The following is a 19,981-nucleotide window of genomic DNA, read 5'->3' as shown; positions in this document are numbered from 1 at the left end:
TACCGCTTAATATCTAAAAATATCTCTAAGCAGTGTACAAAAAAGGAAAAACCACAAGTAGTAGTATAAAAAGTACACAATAAAGCCATAATACAAATAAATCATACATAATACAAATTATTAACAGATAAATATACCAACACAACAAATTCCATCACACTTCCCCACTAACAGTCATGGCTTCCCCCAAAGAATCCTGGGAACTGTAGTTTGTTAAGGGTGCTGAGCATTATTAGGAGACCCCTCTTCCCCTCACAGAGATACAATTATCAGAGTGGCCTGAGAAACAAGAGTTAACTGTTAAACCATTCTGGGAACTGTAGCTCAGTGAGGGGAAGACTCACACTCTTAACAAAACCCAAGCTTGGTACCTCCCAAACTATATTAGTTAATGCAGATGTTTTTTAAAAAGTCATTTTCCCAATGATCCAACAAAAAGTTAAGTACTTTCAAGTCCCATTGATTAACTTTTGAATTTAAATTGATGGGTCTTCCAAGCGCTTAAATGTTCTTTACATCTTCATTGGATCACATGGGTCTTACAATCCAGTTCTAAGCATTTTTACCTATTCAAAGTCTAACTATTAAAGAAGTAAGTTGTAATCCTATGCACACTTATTTTGGAGTAAAACTGTTTAGGACATTGTTATGTTAAGTGCTACATTTTGGCTGAATTGTGCCCTTAACTGCTTTTCAAATATTTTGATTGCTCAGGTCATTTTAAAGCAAATTGCAATTATTTTTATGTAAATCTCTAACTGTATTTAACTTACGTAAATTGAGGTAGTTAATGGTTTTGCTGTGCGGTTTTTTCCAATGCAACTCCCATCAACAACAAATATAGTAAGGAACTTGATGGGAAAATGTCCTCTTGTGAGGCATTTCCTTTTCTTTTTCAGTTTTAAAGCAGTGATGGGTATGTTAGAATATGGCTAAGTGGCAACACACAGTTGAATGGGAATTCTCTGAAAATAAAATGAGATTAATTAGTCAAAGGGATTTGATGTGCTGCCCCTCCCCCCCACTATTTTTTCTCTCATAAGTAAAATTGGCCATTGGAAGTCATCAGATCCTCAAAAAGCCAGGCATTTTTTCCCTCTGTGTGTGTGAGAGAGAGAGACAAGAGAGAGAGAGAGAAAGTTAATCCAGATGACTATTCAAAAGAAGTTCCCTATTTAGAGCTTGCCAGGGCTGGAACTATTTCTCACTTGTATTTAGCATCATTTCCTTGGTTGCAAAACTGCCAGGAATCCTCAAGTTTTTGGAGCCTTGAGAACAATCTCTCTCCCCCCATCTCCCCCAACTGCCAGAGCCGGCATCCCTTTCCAAGACATTGAGGTTAGACTGGTATGATCAGCATCTGCTGAAGATATGTACTCCCACTTTGCTGCCCTCTCTTATTGTCTATTCTCCACTCCAAATCTGCCAGTCAAAAGTCACATTCTGAAAGCACGGAAGGGATGGGGGTGAAAAAGCGTGATTGCATTGGGAATCTTACAGTCTTGCATGTGTTCATATTCTGCCACCTCCTTACTTCTAGCTTTTAAACATTTTGGGAGGGTCTTAAAAGTCTGCTTTTTAATACAAGGCCCAGCTGGTCACTTTCAAAACAATTCAAATATATATATCTATAACTATATATCTACCAGTGGTGGCTGATACCCACTAGACCTGGTAGGGCTAGTAGGATGTCACAGGGGCTTTGGGGGGTTTAGGGTGGGCAGTGCCCTACTTGCATTAAGTGGTCCAGGGTATGGTCTGAAAGTACATGAGGCCACCACCCTGCTGAAGATAGGCAGGTCTAGGTCTGGTCAGTGCCTTGATGGGAAATCATCTGGGAACCACATGCATACCTTGGGTTCCTTGATGAAAGAAAGGTGGGGTATAAATGTAATAATATAAATAAGTACGTGAGGGATGCCTCCACTGCAATCTACAGAACATAGTTTTTCAGAGGCGTGACTTTGGGAGGAAATGGACTGGGGAGACTGTTTTAAGGTTTGGAAAGGTATATGGGTCAAGGCAAGAGCTTATATGGTGTAAAAATGACTAGACAACAGAACCATCAGTGGAGACTAGAAAGAAAAAATGGGCTGGATAATTGAGGGAAAGGATAAGCATATGCAAGAAAGGACCAGTGAAATAGACTGTGCAAAAGAACGCTGTACTTAAAAAAAAAACCTTGGAAGTGGAGAAGCTTGTTCAAAATTGCTTTCAGGACAAATCAGTTCTGAAAACAACAGTAATCAAAAACATCAACTCTTTGTGAGCCAAACTCGGTATTCCATCGTTGGCCCCTAGAGCATTGGAGACTGTTATGGGGCTATCGGTATCACTTTTGTGAAAGCCAAGTAACCTAAGTCTGTGGCTTACCAAACTGACCTAAATTTGTATGCGATAAATTATATTCATATTCTGGATCTGATATATACATATATATATCGGTTGCTCTGCGGGGGGAAGAGAAACTCTAAGAAGGGGAAATAAAGCCCCAGAAATTATTATTTACGGCCCCAACGGCCTTTCTAGGATTAAAAAAAGAAAAGAAAAAAGCACAACCCCTGTAACGAGAACAGCCATATGCAAGAATTCTCCTTCGATTCCCAACCAGCCGTCTGAAGATTTGCTACGCAAGCTTCCATTCCCCCTGCGAAGCCACGCCCCCTTCGGACCTCGAAGCCCCTCCCAGGCCTCTTCTCATTGGCCGCCCGGCGAGGTTCTAGTTCGGTGGCTATGGCGGCGGCGGGGTTGCCTTGGCCACGCATCCCTGTGTGAATGCATGACGTTCGCAAGCCTGGCGCCAGGCTGTCTGGAGCTGCGAGTTAGATCAACACAGCTGGAGGGACAGGGACACAGCTGGGCAAAGGGAGCAGATTCCTCAACAAAAAATAGGATTGTGAGAAAAGTACTTCAACAAAAACAGTTCAAACAAAAGCCTTAATGACATCCTTTCATAAAAAAAAAGAGGGGGGAGGGAAATGCTTGCAGGACTTGGGGGGGGGAGGAGCAGGGAGTGGGAACAGAGAGTTCAGATGCACTAGAAGTTGCCTTGCTAAACAGCCAAACAAGCATACATATCTGCAGGCAGGGAGACACATACATCCATTATTTGGAGCAAAGAGAGAAGGGAATGTGTATTTCATGCTTCAGCCCTGGGGAAGTATTCTGATCTGATCACCCAAAACACAAAATAAAACAAAAAAGAGTTGAAGGTTGCCTAAGAAATGGGAATGGACTGCCTTCAAGTGGTAGGGTCGCCATAAGTCGGGATCCACTTGAAGGCCATTTCCATCCAAGTTGATCCCAACTTAAGGCGACCCCATGAATAGAGTTTTCATGGTAAGCAGTATTCAGAGGGGGTTTACCATTGCCTTCCTCTGAGGCTGAGAGGCAGTGACTGGCCCAAGGTCACCCAGTGAGCATGGCTGTGTGGGGATTTGAACCCTGGTCTCCCAGGTCGTAGTCCAACACTCTAACCACTATGCAACACTTGCTCTCGAGGTTGCCTAAGAAACATACTTTAAAGCACAAACCCCTCCCCAAGAATCCTGAGAACTGTAGTTTCCTAAGGATGCTGGAAATTGTAGCTCTAGAAGGGATGAACTACAGTTCCCAGGATTCTTGCGGGTGGTGGTGGAATGTGCTTTAAATGCGTTTTTAAATGTATGGTGTGTACACAGCCTAAAGATTTTTGGGGAAGGACCCTAGCTCAGTGGCAGCACATCTGCCATGCATGCAAAAGGTCCCAGGTTTAATCCCTGGCATCTCCAGGTAGGGCTGGGAATGGTTCCATGCCTGAAACCCTGGAGAATGGCTGCCAATCAGTGTAGACAGTACTGAGATAGATGGGCCAATGGTATGATTCAGTATAAGGCAATTCTTGTGTTCCTGTTTAAGGTGTAGTCCTAGGCAGATATCCCTGGGAGTAAGCCCCATTGAATACAGTGGAGCCTATTTCCGAGTAAGTGTGTTTAGGAGTAGGCTGTATGAAAATAAAATTGGGGAGAGAATTGCAGCATTGTGTGAAATAAGCCCGAGAGAAGCTCGGAGAATGGCAACAAGGGAGAGGGCCTTCTCAGTGGTGGCCCCCAAATTATGGAATGATCTGTTTGATGAGGTGCGCCTGGCACCAACACTGTTATTTTTTCGGCGCCATGTCAAGACTTTCCTCTTCTCCCAGGCATTTTAGCATGTGTTTTATATTGTTTTAAATTTTTAAATTGTGTTTTAAATTGTTTTTTAAAAGATATATCTTAAATTGTATTTGTTTTTAGTTACTGTAAACCGCCCAGAGAGCTTCGGCTATGGGGCGGTATACAAGTATAATAAATAAATAAATAAATAAGGATGATCTAATATCTATGCTAACCAGCAATTTATTTATATTCCAAATTGTGGAAAGGACAGGTTGGAGGGAATTATGGACAATAATGTAGCTTTGTCCCAACCATTTTGGGTGGGTATGTTTTGTACTAAGTATGCCTGATTTGATTTGAAAACTCCTATGGCCATCCTCCTATGTACAAATACTTGAAGGAGCAAGCTCCATTGAAATTAACAAGACTTCCAAGTAACCATACATAGGGTCCTGTTGTAAAAGCGCTGTCCTCACAAGCAGAGTGTGGTAGAAGTTAGCACTGCTTAAAGTTAACCAACAAAGGAAGAGCATACAGAACTGGATGCTTGTTTTTCTAAGGAACAAATTAAGAACACCTTGAAACCACGCTAAAATAAGATTGTTTCTCTGGTTAGGAGTTTTAAAATGGCAGGGTCTAAGGAAAAGAAGAGAAGAAAGAAGGAACTGTTGGGTTACCCAAAACTATTCATTGCTCTGAATAACAAGTTTGCATGCTAAACATTCTTTTAAAAGTTTTTCAGTAACAGAGGCTGGAATCATTTAAGGAGGGTGGTTTTTTTCCTCCTCCGCTGCACCAAAGCACCCACAAAGCGAAACATGGTTTTTTTTTTAAATTGCAAAAATGTAAACAGGTTAAAAACATGGAAATTGATCATGATTAATTGTATACACAATGTGGTCTCTCTCTCTCTCTCTCTCTCTCTCTCTCTCTCTCTGTGTGTGTGTGTGTGTGTGTGTGTGTGAGAGAGAGAGAGAGAGAGAGAGAGAGAGAGGAGAGAGAGAGAGAAAGACCAGCTAAACCACGAATAGAATACACAAAAAAGGAAAAAAGGGGGGCGCTTCAGGGTTTTGCTTTTTTTTATATACCAGCTGTGGGATGAGAGAGGAGATGGGAAATTAATTGTGAGTTTAGGTATTCTGGAGAATACCGTACTTGTAGGCAGGCATAATTTACTCCAGGTGCCTCATCCTTCTTCAAAACCACATTTTCAACAGTTGTCTTGCACCAGGGGTGGCTACTCCGTTGCTCTCTACAGTCCCATCAGCCCTGGCCAGCATGGCCAACGATCAGGAATGATGGGAGTTCTAGTTCAACATCTGGAGGGTCTGGTTCCCTTGTCTTGGGTTTAAGCTCCTTACGTTTCCAGCTGCTTTATTTGTATTTATAGCAACTCGCGATAGTATGGCACAGATGTATATTTTGTTGTTGTTATGTGCCTTCAAATCAATTACGATGTATATTATTTATACCCAAATGCCAAATGCCCTTTAGACACCGTCCTCCCTCTTGGGATCCTGTATCAGTTCTTATATGCACTCTGGAGACCAGAGGCCTTGCTGAATTACTTGCATATGTGCTGGAAGTCTCTCGGTCCTGTCAGTCACACTGGCTTTCACTGCCCTTGAGACAGCAGAGTTCCTAGCTTACGATGGTGTAGTGGTTAAGGTGTTGTACTACGACCTGGGAGACCAGGATTCGAATCCCCACATAGCCATGAAGCTCACTGGGTGACCTTGGGCCAGTCACTGCCTCTCAGCCTCATGAAAACCCTCTTCATAGGGTCACCATAAGTCGGAATCGACTTGAAGGCAGTACATATGCCCCTGTCCTCCTGCTCTGAGTTTGATGCCCACACCTTGTTGGCTCCTCCTGCACAGGCAAAGCTGCCAGGAACTATGGAACCCTGAGACTTGCAATTCTTGAGAGGGCATTTTGCATAGGGCAGAAGTGGGTTACCTGAGGTCTGGGGGCCAAATGTGGCTCTCAAGTTCTCTCTGGCCCTTGCAACTCTACCCATGTCATTTACACACCTATCCTGGCTACACTTTCTTATTCCCAGACCACACCCTTCACCAGCTTTGTCTCACATCGTCCTTGAGGGTTTTTGCCTGGCTGGAACTCTGATAATGCCTCTTGCTTGTCTGGATGGAGGATAGAGAGGGATGGGTGCATAGACACTCGCCTACTGTATGAAGGTACAGTATCCATTCATTGCTCCATGCATGTTTGCCTCCGGCCCTGCCCATCACTGGCATGCATCCCCTCCAGAAGGGAATACAGCCCTCAGGCTCTGCAGTGTTCCCTACTCCTGACATTGGGAGTTACACTTATCACGGTCTCTCGAATGACATATCCCGGTATTTATTGTATTTATTTTTAAAAAATTTAAGACTGCTTCTTGAGGTGAATGTCTGCCCAGGCTTTCTCTCTTTATTTTGGAGGATTTGACGCAGATCCTGCACGTTGTTCAAAATGTAAATCTGAGTCCGTCCTACCATTAGGCAAGGTGTGGTGGTGGTCTCAGCCAGCTGATCTTGGGAGTCATGAAAGGCTGGTAAATGACTTACTTTTACAGTTGTTGCTGTCGTTGTGTTTTTATTCCAGGGGAGAGGGGTTTTGAGGGGTTAAGAACATAAGAAGAGCCTGCTGGATCAGCATCCTGTTCTCACAGTGGCCAACAAGATGTCTGTGTAAACCTTGGAAGCAGGACCTGAGCAAAGAGCGCTCTTCCCGTTTGTCTCTGAATGCACATTGCTGGGGATCTCTCCCAGCCGTACCTGGAGATGCCGAGGATTGAATCTGGGACCTTCTGCATGCAAGGGTGATGCTCTACCATGGAGCTACAGCCCTTCCCCGACTTTATTTTACTTATGAGACGTGACTGGGTTAGACCTCTGTTAAACACACACATACACAGTCTCCACAGTCACTTACGGACGCACTGTTAAAGACCTTACCCTGGAAGACAATCTTACTCGGGTATGAGTGATCGCCAATGAATGAAAATGAATGACAATGAATGAAAATGAATGACACAATTCTGCTGTCATTGCATGTATCCTAAGCCTAATGACCCAATTCCAAACTCCTGAAGGTCCAATCCCAGCAAACAAGCATTTTGAAGGCTGCTGCAGTCTGAACACTTACTAGGAAGTAAATCATACTGTTGTCTCTGCTCCTTAGTCTGAGTAAATATGCATTGGATTGAGCTGCATGCCCCATTCCTTCCAATAAGAGAAGAAAGCATGCACATGGCTATTTGCGCCCTGTAACACAGGAATGTGGGAAGCTGAGTCAGACCATTGGTGCATCTAGCTCAATACTGTCTACACTGAATGGCAGTGGCTCTCCTGGGTTTCAGGCAGGATTCTCTCCCAGCTCTACTTGGAGATGCCAGGGATTGAACCTGGGACCTTCTGCATGCAAGGCAGATGCTCTACCACTAAGCTACAGCCCTTCCCCTAACATTTGGGGTTACCAATGTGGTGCCCGCAGGTGTCCGCATGCCCACTTGTACTTCATATGCTGCTTGTGAAAGGTTTCAGTTAATATCTCCACAACACACAAGAGACTGCTTGCTCTTCCTGTTCAGTTATCATTTGTACTGGCTCGGCCTCTCCTACAAGCCTCCACTACAGCCCTTTTGTGTTACGCCAGACCCCTACTGCAGCCCTTTTGTGACTGCTACCCACAGCACTTTCTCAAAATTCCAAATGATTGGTCGACCCTATGCGTTAAGGATCACATTATTGGGGTATGTGAGACACCAATATTATATTTAATTACAGATTGATCTATCTGGAATAAGCTCCACCTTTTGATGCTTTACGCAAACTAGGGTTGCAGTGATTGCATAATCCAGCAGACTGTATGTGGGTTCTAAATGCGTGTACCAAATGTGTGATGGCTTGGGTATGCTATGGAGTCCACACTGAACAAGAATGTATCCTCTCTGAGTCATTCTTGCATGCATGTCCTGTTTAAGGTCCCATCTGCACCGTACATTTAAAGCAGCATCATGCCATTTTCAAGTCATGGCTTCTCCCAAAGAAGCCTGGGAACTGTTGTTTGTTAAGGATGCTGAGAGCTGTTAGGAGACCCCGTGTTTCCCTTACAGAGCTATAGTTCCTGGGAAGAGGGACTGATTGTTAAACCACTGAGAACTGTAACTCTGTGAAAGGAATAGAGGGTCTTCTAATGACTCTCAGCACCCTTAACAAACTACTGTTCTGAGGATTCTTTGAAGGAAACCATGTCTATTAAAGAGGTATAATACTATTTTATATAGGGTAGATGGGCCTAACAGACAGAGATCCCACAAACATAAAATGCATATATGCTCTGCTTAGGACAGGGATTTTGGCCTGGAGGTTTCTTTAATGTAGCATCTTGTATAGTACTCAGCAGACTTTTGGTGGCATTTGTATTAATAAGATACAATGCAGCTCCCACTGCTGTTTGTCTAGAATAGATTATTTAAATCCAGGATTGCTTATAAGAAATATAGCACTACCATATTTACACACACCCCTTTCCATAGTTATTTATTCTTAAAAGTGTCCTCCTTACTTTGATAAAGAGAATCCTCCACTAGTGGATCTTACCTCCTTTCACTTGTTCCTCTAGCATGGTATGATTTGGAGGTCAAAATATAAAGTCTGGGATGCATTGCGTAACACTGTGCCTTGTGAGACTTTTGTGCCTTGTGAGATGACCCACACAAGCTCTTGCAAGGTGGAATACCCATCACTGGTTTTCCATGTAACAGTCGGATGCACTCAAGTTCTGTTGAAATGTATGAGACTCAAGTTAGTTGTGATTGAAGTCCCATTGGTTGAATACAGCAGTATATATTCAAGCGGCACCATCCTTTATTTAATGAAACAGAATTTATATAAAGCTTAATTGTTAGTAGAATCTCTAAAGAAGCAATCCCATTTCTGGCATAATTTAAGGCATATTTTAAGGGCACAATCCTATAGATTAACTTTAGCCAGCTTAAAGTACACCATTCAGGAATCCTTGGGAGGGGAGAACTCTGGCTGAGCCGTTTTTCCCGGCTTAATTTATGCCAGGACTGCAGGTCATATGACCAAGCTGAATGGAAGTAGAATATCCCCCTCCCTTTGATCCCACCCCCACCACATCCCCAGAACATCCCTTTTGTGATTAAGGTGTTGGACTATGACTTGGGAGACCAGGGTTCGAATCCTCACACAGCCATGAAGCTCACTGGGTGACCTTGGGCCAGTGATTGTCTCTCAGCCTCAGCGGAAGGCAGTGGTAACCCACCTCTGAATACCGCTTACCATGAATACCTTATTCATAGGGTCACCATAAATCGGGATCGACTTGAAGGCAGTACATTTCATTTTTCATACCAGATTAATTTATGCCAGTCTTGGCTGAGCTGGGATGAGGGATTTATGTTGGTGTAGCCTGGCTGAGCCAGACCCAGGCCAGCTGAATCCTCTAAGCTTGGCGTAAATACCAGTAGGATTGTGCCCTAAGTGGTTTACAAAAAAATAAAACAAACATTAAATTGTCAATAACAGAAAAAGTTAAATATAGGGTTTTTTAAATAAAAAAATCAAAATATTATTATTATTGTTCATTTATATCCCACCTTTTTCCCAAAACTGGGACTCAGCAGTGGCTAACAAAAATTAAAACAAATACAGTTAAAAGCATATAAATAAAACACAGCAAAATTATAAAAATGTAATTAAACTATTTATAGAATAAAAACCATTTAAAACAGTGATTAAAAACACAAAATAAAAATCAGTAAAACAGCCCTTGCAGTCATTTCTCAAAAGCTTGTAGGAATAGAAAATTCTTCAGCTGTTGACAGAAGGACAGCAGAGAAGGAGCCAGTCTGATCTCCCTAGGAAGGGAGTTCCAATTAAAATCAACAGTTAAGCTAAAAACAGACCAAAACATGTGTCAGCTTCTATCTGTCTGGATATATACGGAAATAAGTCCTATTGAGTCTACTGAGATTTATTCCCATGCAAGTGTTTCACACTAATGTGCTCACAAGCACATATATTTTTCAGGTATGTGTGGTAGGCATTCAGATTGGCCAAAGTTCCTCTGTCATATCCAGTCTTCCTTTTCAGAAAAGTAATCCTGTTGTCCTAAAATATCTCAGCAATGTGTTGCCTGGAGGTTTTGTATGTGTGTGTGCTTCTTTGTTTGTTTATCAAGTAAATAATTATTTGTAATTCCTCCCTCATTCCCCATCCACCCACCCTGTCTCTCTCTCTCTCTCTCTCTCACACACACACACACACACACGCGCGCGCGTAGGTCTCACTACCATTATTGCTGGCTCAAATCTGCTTTCTCCATCGTAACCTCAGCTTTCCCGCAATTAATTTTTTTTTAAACTTGGTCACAAGATAATTCCTGACGCCAGAAAGTCTGGAGGTCATATGAGTAGCAAATTGAGGAACAAGCCGGCACTAAGTCCTTACAAGATTCCCTCCCCCAAACCCTGGTGAGAGTGGAAAAAATCTAAAACCTTGGGAAATTTCTCTGCCTTGATGGGATTTATGGCTTCTGAACGTTTAAAGGCTGGGCGAAGGCGGAAAGGCTGCAGCAGAAAAATCTGACGTTTTCTTTTCTCTTTAATACAATAGCCTTTCCCCCTCTTTGCAATATTAATAATCATATTAATATAAAAATTAAATCGGAAAAGGATGGGAAAGCGAACTGCGCACAATTTGAATTTAGTCCTGCTTAACTGAATGGAATGGGGGGAGAGAGAGAGAGAGAGAGAGAGAGAAAAGGAGGAGGAGGGAAGGAAGCCCTTTTGATAGCTAGTCCCTCCCTCTTTGTAATCAGAGCTTCCTCATTCCTTTGATGTCCTCTGCTATTTGGTGTCAGCCGAAGCCAATAGAAACCTGTTTTGCAGTTTAACCATATTGTAAACGTTCCATTCCAACATTTTCGCTGTCATCAGAGAGAGTGGGAGGGAGAACGCGGCGGCATATTTGCATAAGGGGGCGGGGCCCAGAGTTCTCTCTGGCTGTCCTATAAAAGCCGCGGCTGCGGTGACAGCCCTTGCTTTTTAGCTGCGGGAAGACCTTGTGTGTCTGTGTAATAAAGAATCCTCCAGGCCGGCAAAAGCGAAGACAAGCGGCATCGATCTTTCGCGCGCGCCTCTTCTCTTTTCCTTTAATCTTTCTCTCTAAAACCTACTGGCGCGTCTCCTCTTTCTAACTATGAAAGCCATCAGCCCAGTGCGATCCGTCAGGAGCTGCTACGAAGCCGTGTGTTGCCTGTCGGATCAGAGCCTTGCCATTGCCCGGGGAACCAACAACAAGAGCCCGGCGCTGGAGGAGCCCATGAATCTCCTTTACGACATGAACGACTGCTATTCCAAACTGCGCGAACTGGTGCCGGGGATTCCTCAAGGCACCAAAGTCAGCCAAGTGGAAATCTTACAGCACGTCATAGACTACATATTCGACCTCCAGATCGTGCTGGAGGAACAGGCGAAGGGGCAAGATCCATCGGCGGAGACTTCCCTACTCACTTTAACAGTAAGGACATTCCCCCCTTTTTTAAAAAGAAAAAAAAAACAGGCGTCCATATAAGGCAGCCTTTTTCAACCAGTGTGCCTCCAGATGTTGTTGGACCACAACTCCCATCAGCCGCAGCCAGCATTGCCAGTGGTCAGGAAAGATGGGAGTTATGGTCCAACAACATCTGGAGGCGCACTGGTTGGGAAAGGCTGGTCCAGAGGAAAATACTGTTACTATAGACGCGCCGTCAAGCTAACTCGGCTTACGGGTTAAAAGTAATGATCTAACGGAAGCCAGCGGATGGCCCGTCCTGTTTCTGTTCCGTACCGCTCTGTGAGGCGAACTCCGGTGGGTCGTGAGATAATCCGTCTATAGGACTGTGACCATAAATCTTGTGCGGATTGCATCCATCCTTAAAATACACTGCACAGGGTTTGATCCAGTCCTAGTCCTATTCAGTGTAAATCCATTGACATTAATGCCCGTGACTAAGTTAGGTCCATTAATTTCAGCGGGTCTACTCTTAAGTAAAACTTGGTTTGAAAGCAACCCACTGTTACTAGAACACAATTCTTTCTCTGTGTGTGACTTACATTACATTGTCTTGTGACTTACATTACATTGTATTCTTTTTTCCCTACAGGCTGCAGACCTGGCATCAGAACTTTGCTCAAAAAGCGAGAGAAATCTCTGCCACTAACGTCTTTAACAGGTAACTACGAATAAACACCAAATCTCCACCCTTATGCCCAATCTCCCTGTTTTAGGCCAGAACATTTTTAAAAAGAAAACATTTAGCCTTGTAGTTGGTTTAGGAATCTGGATTTCCAACCCACTGTTACTCAAGAGTAACCCTACTTAACGGCCCTCCCTGTAACATCATGTTGAGTCCCTTGCCACTGGTTGGCAATAAGGCAGCAGCCTGGGATGCCTCCGTGGTTTTGCCTGTAAATGGAGTCATTATTTTTACAATGTCTTTCTTTTTATAGCTTTAAGTCTCTGCAGCTGCTTAAACAGGCCTGTTAAAAACAGTGAATCAAGAGGTACTCTCCCTTCCCCCCTTTTAGTCAGGAAGACACCACTAAACAGTTGTCCCCTCCCTCTGAATCTGTAATTTTAGATCCCATCTGCAGAAAAGTTGGAAACAGAAGGGTCCATTTCTTTCCTTCTTCTGCTCCCCCCTCTGCCCTACCTTCCCTAGATTTTTTGTGCCAATTAGCAAACCTCCAGCTTGAGTGTTGGCTCCTGATTCCTTATCAGCTGGAGGTAAATAGAAGCTTCCTCTCTGGCGCCAGGATGTCTGCAGACCTGCCTCTGATCTGTTGCTGAAACTGACATGTCTTTCTCTCCCGCCTCCTTCCCCCTCCCTCCCATTCAGGCTGCAGGTGTGGGATCCTGTCACTTGGTAGAAAGAAAAAAAGAGACCTTGACTGGAGGAAAGATCAGAAGTTTAACCCAAAGCATCTAGTAATGGAGAGACCTCTGTCTTTATCGTCCAGATAAACTGTGGAACATGGTCACCCGAGGCAATTTCGGATGCCTTGACTGGTCTTCCAGTAACAACTCCCCCCCCCCAATGTGGCTGAAAACAAAAACTGTCCTGGCTGAGGAGGGGGGAAGCAAAACCACATTTTTTTAATCCACTCTCGCATGTTTCACCATCGGATTGCTGTATTGCACAAGAAGAGACTTTGAGGGGGGGTTGTGTGTATGGAGGGGTGGATTTAAAAAAAAGCTCTGAGCCATCAGATTCTTACTGCACATCGGTCCTGTCAGGAGATTTCTTAGCAAATTGCAACAGTATGACAAATGTGGACAGATAAACGTATTTTGTTCAGAAAGGGCAATGAGGCCAACAAAAGACTCTTGCAGATATGCCGCTTGTGTGTATATTTTGGATTATAGTTTTTTAACATCGATTTTGGGCGGGGGTGGAAGGGACTTTTAAGAACATGAAAAGTGAATTGTCTTGGGGCTGTTTCACCTCATGATTTTATTGCTGAACTCTATAATAGAGATAAAATATGTACCTTTTTTGCAGGAAGGTTAATTTCTGCAACCATGAATTGTACTTGCTTTGTAAAAAAAAACTTTTTATAAAAGTTTCTTACATAATAAATTTTAAGCTTTTTTAAATTTCTCTGCAAACACTTTTTGGGAGAAAAAAACCCTGGTTAGACCACACCACATCCCACATGTCCTAGCTTAATAAACAATCACTGTATGAGTCTGGTATAATGATGTGGTCCAGCTAGCCCTCACCAACCTGGTGTCCTCCAGATGTTTTGAACTACAACTCCCATCGGCCCCAGCCAACACGTTGGCTGGGGGAGATGGGAGTTACAGTCCAAAACATTTGGAGGGTTTCAGGCTAGCAAAGGCTGATTGGGAAGAGTCTACAGGATTCTTCTGAATGATAACAGGTGTGGGGAATGTCTGGTCCTCCAGTTGTTGCTGAACTACAACTCCCATCATCCTTGGCCATTCGCCATGCTTGCAGGCGCTGATGGGAGTTGTAATTCGGCAAGAGGACCAAATGTTCTCCACGCCTTCCAGAGAACATCAGAAGCTTTTTTATCTGGCAGCAACTGCAGTTTCCTACAATGGATAATGCAACTGCAGCATTGATTTAAATTTCAGGAACCTTTTAACAAAAGAAGTAGGAGAAATGTTGGTGAACACGTGTCCCGCACCTTCCAGTTTACTCCAGATGGAATTGGCTGCACCAGCCATAAATGAAAGATTGCAAATGTTGTTTGTGCCTGTGTAAAAGATCTTGCATTCGCTGTAAGTTAGGACCTGGTGAAGGTGATCTGTGGGCCCTGCACGAAAAAAAAAATTAGAATAACTTAAGCAGCAGGAGTTCAATACAGATAGTATTCTATGGTGCAGTGTTGAAATGGGACAAACTGTTACCCGCTGCATAAATCACCCATGGGAGTTGCTTAGGTCACCAATATTTTTGGGGTACAGTTGAGAATCACACATCAATCTAAGGGATCATGGGCGGGCATGGGATGTTATGAGGTAGTGGCTCAAGGGAGCAACATTTTGGACCAACTCTAGGCAAATTTCCTTCCTATTCGTTCAATGCAACTTTTAAAAAATCAATTCATATTAATTCTAGAACATCAGCCATCACAGCGGAGTTAAATAGGGTGAGGGGGTAACAAAGCATTTTATTATGAAAATCACCCTTGTGCTGGTGTTAGGTAATAGGGGCAGGGCTATAACTCAGTGGTAGCACATCTGCTCTGCTTGCAGAAGGGCCCAGGTTCAATCACTGCAAATCTAGGTAGGACTGGGAGAGATCCCTGGTCTGAAGCCCTGGAGAGCTGCTACCAGTCAATGTAGGTAATACAGTACTAGATAGACCAATGGCGTGACTCTGTATAAGGCAGCTTCCTATGTTCCAGAACAGATAAATCATGAAGTCCCTGGTTTCTTAATCTCTTGAGAACTCACTACCTAGCCTTAGAAAATTGTCTCAGTCCCTGCACCTGCAAAATGGGCATAATAATGCTAGGTAGTTGTAAGGATTATATGTGAAGTGGTTTGATTTCTTACAAGCATGACAAGTATCAACCTATTTTACTTCTATCGTCTACAGTACTTAGACTGGGCAAAACTTGAGTTCAGGCACATAGTGTCACTATAAAGGAAAGTAGTTTCACTTGGGAGTGTAGGGGGTATATCCGCCCCCCATCTTAGTTTTGAACCAATTTTTCATCTCCCATGCTCAAATGGTGAAGCTAAGCAGGATCCCAAAGAAGCTGCCAGGAGCAGGGCTGGAATTTATGCCTAGTTGAAAGTTGTTGGGAAAGCTGGGAGCAGCAGGCAGGCACTGATCTATTACAATTCTTCAGCCTAGCATCTGCCAGTCCAAGCCTGATTGGCTTGCTGGCACAGGCCGATGCAAAGCATGCCTCTGCATTTGCAACACTTTCGGTCATGGGAATGCCCAGTGAAGCAATCTTGGTAACTAAAAGTCAAAGCTATTTAGATTTTTCATTGCTAGTCATGGTGCACATGATTGACTAAGCCAGGGTGGTGGTGGTTAAAAACAAAAGAAAACTGGTATTTGTACTTGATATTATTGCTGATTTTCTGATATAGCAGAATATATTATACAGGCAGGATGGTCAGTTGTGATTCCTTGGTTCAAAGGAGCTTTGTTCAGCTAATGTTCGGTGAGTATTGTTGTACACATAACTCGTTTCAGTGGGGATAGTGTATACAGGGTGGACAGAAGTTTATACTGGATTTACTGGTAGATGCCTCTCTCTCTCTCTCTCTCACCGATTTACAGGAAATCTGCAAAGATTTCTGAAAAGGTGAACAATAGGGTTGTGTTTTAAAAAAAAAAATCAGATGACTGACCTTTTGCTAATTATATCTGTTAGCCTGGCCTTGGTATTCGTCACCTGTAAAACAGGGAGTAGTACAGTGCAGTACCACACATGATTACTAATGTCCCATTATTTTCAATGGGATTTACTCCGACTATAGCCTTAAATAAGTATAGCTACATAAGTGTTCCAGCCTTCATTAGTTGCTTTTGATTTAGTATCTGTGCAGCTCACATAGTCTGGTTTTGGAGTTTTGTGTTGGAATTCCTGATCTGTAGCAAAATGTAGGTAATACACACTTCTGCCTGCAAATTATACCCATTTGTGGTTTGTGGGATGGAGGATGAAAGTAGTTCTGCCCTATTTGCATGTGGCTCCACCCTCATAGATACTGCTTTGCACCTGGCTCTAGCTGGTGGACAGACAGTGTGATTAATGGTTAGTGATGATATGAGCTGTAGTCCATCAACATCTGGGAACCCAAGGTTGAAGAACCTGAGTTAGATCCTTCCTCTCCCACCCCTTCCATTCTTTCCCATTTATCTTAACCTGAAACCAGTCATGTCTAGTGTGTTCTTTATAGTCCAATTGGAGAGCCAGTGTGGTGTAGCGGTCAGAGTGCTGGACTAGGACCTGAGAGACCAGGGTTCAAATCTCCACTCCGCCATGAAGCTTGCTGGCTGACCTTGGGCCAGTCACAGCCTAACCTACCTCACAGGGTTGTTGTGAGGATAAAATGGAGAGGGAGGAGAACCATATTAGCCACCTTGAGCTCCTTGGGGGAAAGGTGGGATATACATGTAATAAATAAATAAATAAATAACAATAATTTAGATGCCAGTCATAATAATGTTGCAACAGCCTCCATGCCACTCAGCTTGGGGGCAGGTGCAATGGATGCAAACCTGCTACCCCTATAAAGCGTTTAGTGAGTGTCAATGTGATTCTGACTATTTCCTTCTCTCTTTTGCTACAGTGCAATCCTACATGAGGCCATACCCCAAAATAAGACCCACTGAGTTTAATAAGACTCCCAGATAAGAAAGTATAGGACTGCAGCCTTCATCTGAAAGTAAAGCTTCCAGATTTGGGCCTGCCACCTAAAGCCAGGGTGGGAGACCACTGTTTTCCTGTTGAAGCTGTATTCCCTAAAAATAATCTGATGTGGGGCACAAACTGGCAGTGGACAGGGCTGAAGCTGGAGGTGTGTGGGGCCATTCCCTCTCACACACAAACTTCCTTTCGTCTCTGATGCCCATTCTCTCTCTCTCTCTCTCTCTCTTTGATACATCCTTCTTTCTCTCTCTGATACCCCTTCCCTCTGTTTCTCTCTCTCTCTCTCTAATACCCCTTCTCTCTCTCTCTAACAACCCCTTCTCTCTCTGATGCTCCCTCTCTCTCTCTCTCTCTGTCTGTCTGTCTGTCTCTCTCTCTCTCTCTCTCTCTCTCCGACACCCCCTTCTTTCTTTCTCTCTCTCTCTGACACCCCTTTCTCTCTTTTTGCTGTTAGGGAAGGTACAGATCACTCTTTCCAGAGGTACAAAGTGAACACTTGCAGGCGGCTTCCCCACTTTCCTCTTTCCATTGCTCCACTCATTTCCCCTCTCACTCTCCTCTTCCTACAGGCTTGCCCTGTCCTCATTAAATTGGGCCAAGGGCTTCAGTTGCCCACCCCAACCAAAAGGGTCGGCTTATTTTATTTACGTTATTTGTATATCGCTCTTCATAAAATCTCCCAGGGCAGTACAATTTTAAAACAGAACACTAAAACTACAGTTGCAATGAAAATATACAATAATGTTCAGAATCACTAAAATGGCAAAACAGCATTTCTAACAAACCAGTTATGTGCAGACACAGCCCCATTGCTGATTGAGGGGGGGGTTAGAAAACAGTGTTGGGAGGGGAAAATGGAGGAGAAAAGCAACATGGTGAGAAGATACTTAATCTTTCCCCATTTTGCACCTTCTCTGCTCCAAGTCCTCTCCCTAGCTGCCTTTTCGCTTCAGAATGCACCTGCATTTTGAGTCCATGATGAGAAAAGTAACCTGGGGGATGGAGATTTGGAATTGAGAAGTTGTGAGTGAAGTTAGGCATCTTCCCCCTGCTGCTTCTCCACTCCAAACTCCCTCCCCCAGCTGCTTTTTTTAGGAGGGGAGAAAGTCAAGACCTCAACATTTGTACATGATGTGCAGAACTGTATCTCTGCCATGCACACCTTTGTCCATGTAAAGCCCTGCCCAAAGCTCCACACCTTTCTGGTGAATGCCTCTTGAGAAATCACCTTCACTGTATCAGAATATGCATTGTCTTTTAAACAAAGGGCTATTTAAAAAGATCATCAGGAGCTGCCAAGGGAGGGGCAAGCTATAATGATTTGCAACCTTAATCCTAAGACATCTTTTTTACCTGGCGTTCAAGTGCCTGATTTTTTTTTCTGGCAGCAGTGGCTTCATCATTATCATCATCATCATCATCATCATTTAAATAACACATAGTATGGGATTCGCTTGCCCAAGATGTAGTGATGGCCCACCAACCTGGATGGCTTTAAAAGAGGATTGGACAAATTCATGGAGGAGAAGGCTGTCAATGGCTACTAGCCACAATGGCTATGTTCTATCTCCACAGCTGGAGACAGTATGCTTCTGAATACCAGCTGCAGGGGGGGAGAATGCTCTTGTGCTCAGGTACTCCTTGTGGGCTCCCTGTAGGCATCTGGTTGGTCACTGTGACAGCAAGATATTGGATTAGATGGGCCATTGGCCTGATCCAGCAGGGCACTTCTCATGTTCTAATTTTCCGACACCAATCAGAATAGCAATGTCATTCCTTCTTTCCCCAGCTGTTTATGATGTTGAAGGCAGTTTGGGCAAAAGGGGCTAAAATAATGCTGAAATCCAAGCAGCGTCTTCTGCTTTGACGCTTGTCGTTTCACTCTGTATACGGCAAGTATGGCGTAGTAATCAGAGTGTTGGACTATGACCTGGGAGACAAGAGTTCGAATCCCCACACAGACTTGAAGCACTGGGTGACCTTGGGCCAGTCACTGCCTCTCAGCCTCAGAGGAAGGCAATGGTAAACCCCCTCTGAATACCACTTACCATGAAAACCCTATTCATAGGGTCGCCATAAGTCGGAATCAACTTGAAGGCAGTTCATCTCCATTTTCATGGCAAGACAAACAGCATCCAGAGAACCATGATAGAGCTGACGTCAGTTTGAACAAATGTACCTATTTTCCCCATCCATATGTATTCATTATTAAGTATTATTTTAAATATTATTATTTTACACATTGTCCCACCTTTCTTCACTAGATACCCAAGTTAGCTAACGCCAATACAGCACACATAATTACAATAAAAATATAAAACAAAAATATAATCCAGTAAAAAAAAGGGGGGGTATTCAATGCTAATCCTACTCAGAGTAGATCCATTGACATTAATAGCCATGACTGGTTTAGGCGTGTTCATTTCAATGGGCCTACTCTAAGTAGACCTTAGCTTCATACAGCGCATTAAAAATTAGCAGATGAAAATAGGAGCAAACATCCAAATGACATGTGACAAATTCACAAAACATTAAGCGAACTGATGAAATTTGCTACTACAAGAAGTAAGGATGACTGCTGGCTTCGATGGTTTTTAAAAGAGATTAGACTAATTCATGGGGGAGGAGACATAAATCATTCTCTCTATTTCCAATGTTCAGATGTGAGTGCCGGCATTCCCGCCCCCTCCACACACACACACTAGATATTGGCATGTTTAGGAAAACCCTGAGGTCTTGCAGAAGTACCAGGAGGAAAAAATATGAAGATGAGGAATCCAAAAACAGACCAATGAGGACTGAAGCTGCATACACACCATATAATGAAATCACATTAAAGCACATTCCCCACCCCCAAGAATCCTGCATACTGTTGTTTGTTCAAGGTGCTGAGAATCATAGCTTT

At 43.4% G+C, this 19,981-nt stretch overlaps 2 protein-coding genes and 1 non-coding gene across 4 annotated transcripts in view; 2 read left to right on the top strand and 1 right to left on the bottom strand.

Moving 5' to 3' along the window:
* The window catches only part of LOC133370229 (mitochondrial peptide methionine sulfoxide reductase-like), a 289,872-nt gene that overhangs the window by 185,742 nt on the left and 84,149 nt on the right, over window positions 1-19,981 (top strand). The window lies entirely within an intron of this gene.
* Window positions 7,525-7,593, bottom strand: TRNAA-UGC (transfer RNA alanine (anticodon UGC)). The gene has a single exon. It is a non-coding gene; the product is annotated as a tRNA-Ala (tRNA).
* On the top strand, window positions 11,195-13,807 carry ID3 (inhibitor of DNA binding 3). The gene is made up of 3 exons (XM_061596451.1): window positions 11,195-11,689; window positions 12,315-12,383; window positions 13,050-13,807. Exons 1-2 carry the CDS (start codon window positions 11,369-11,371, stop codon window positions 12,369-12,371), a joined length of 378 nt encoding a protein of 125 aa, XP_061452435.1. The 5' UTR covers window positions 11,195-11,368; the 3' UTR covers window positions 12,372-12,383; window positions 13,050-13,807.

Source organism: Rhineura floridana, chromosome 15, assembly GCF_030035675.1.
Source record: "Rhineura floridana isolate rRhiFlo1 chromosome 15, rRhiFlo1.hap2, whole genome shotgun sequence".
Taxonomy (NCBI): Eukaryota; Metazoa; Chordata; class Lepidosauria; order Squamata; family Rhineuridae; genus Rhineura; species Rhineura floridana.
Note: the sequence above shows the minus strand (reverse complement) of the source record. Positions and strands in the feature narration are given on the sequence as shown.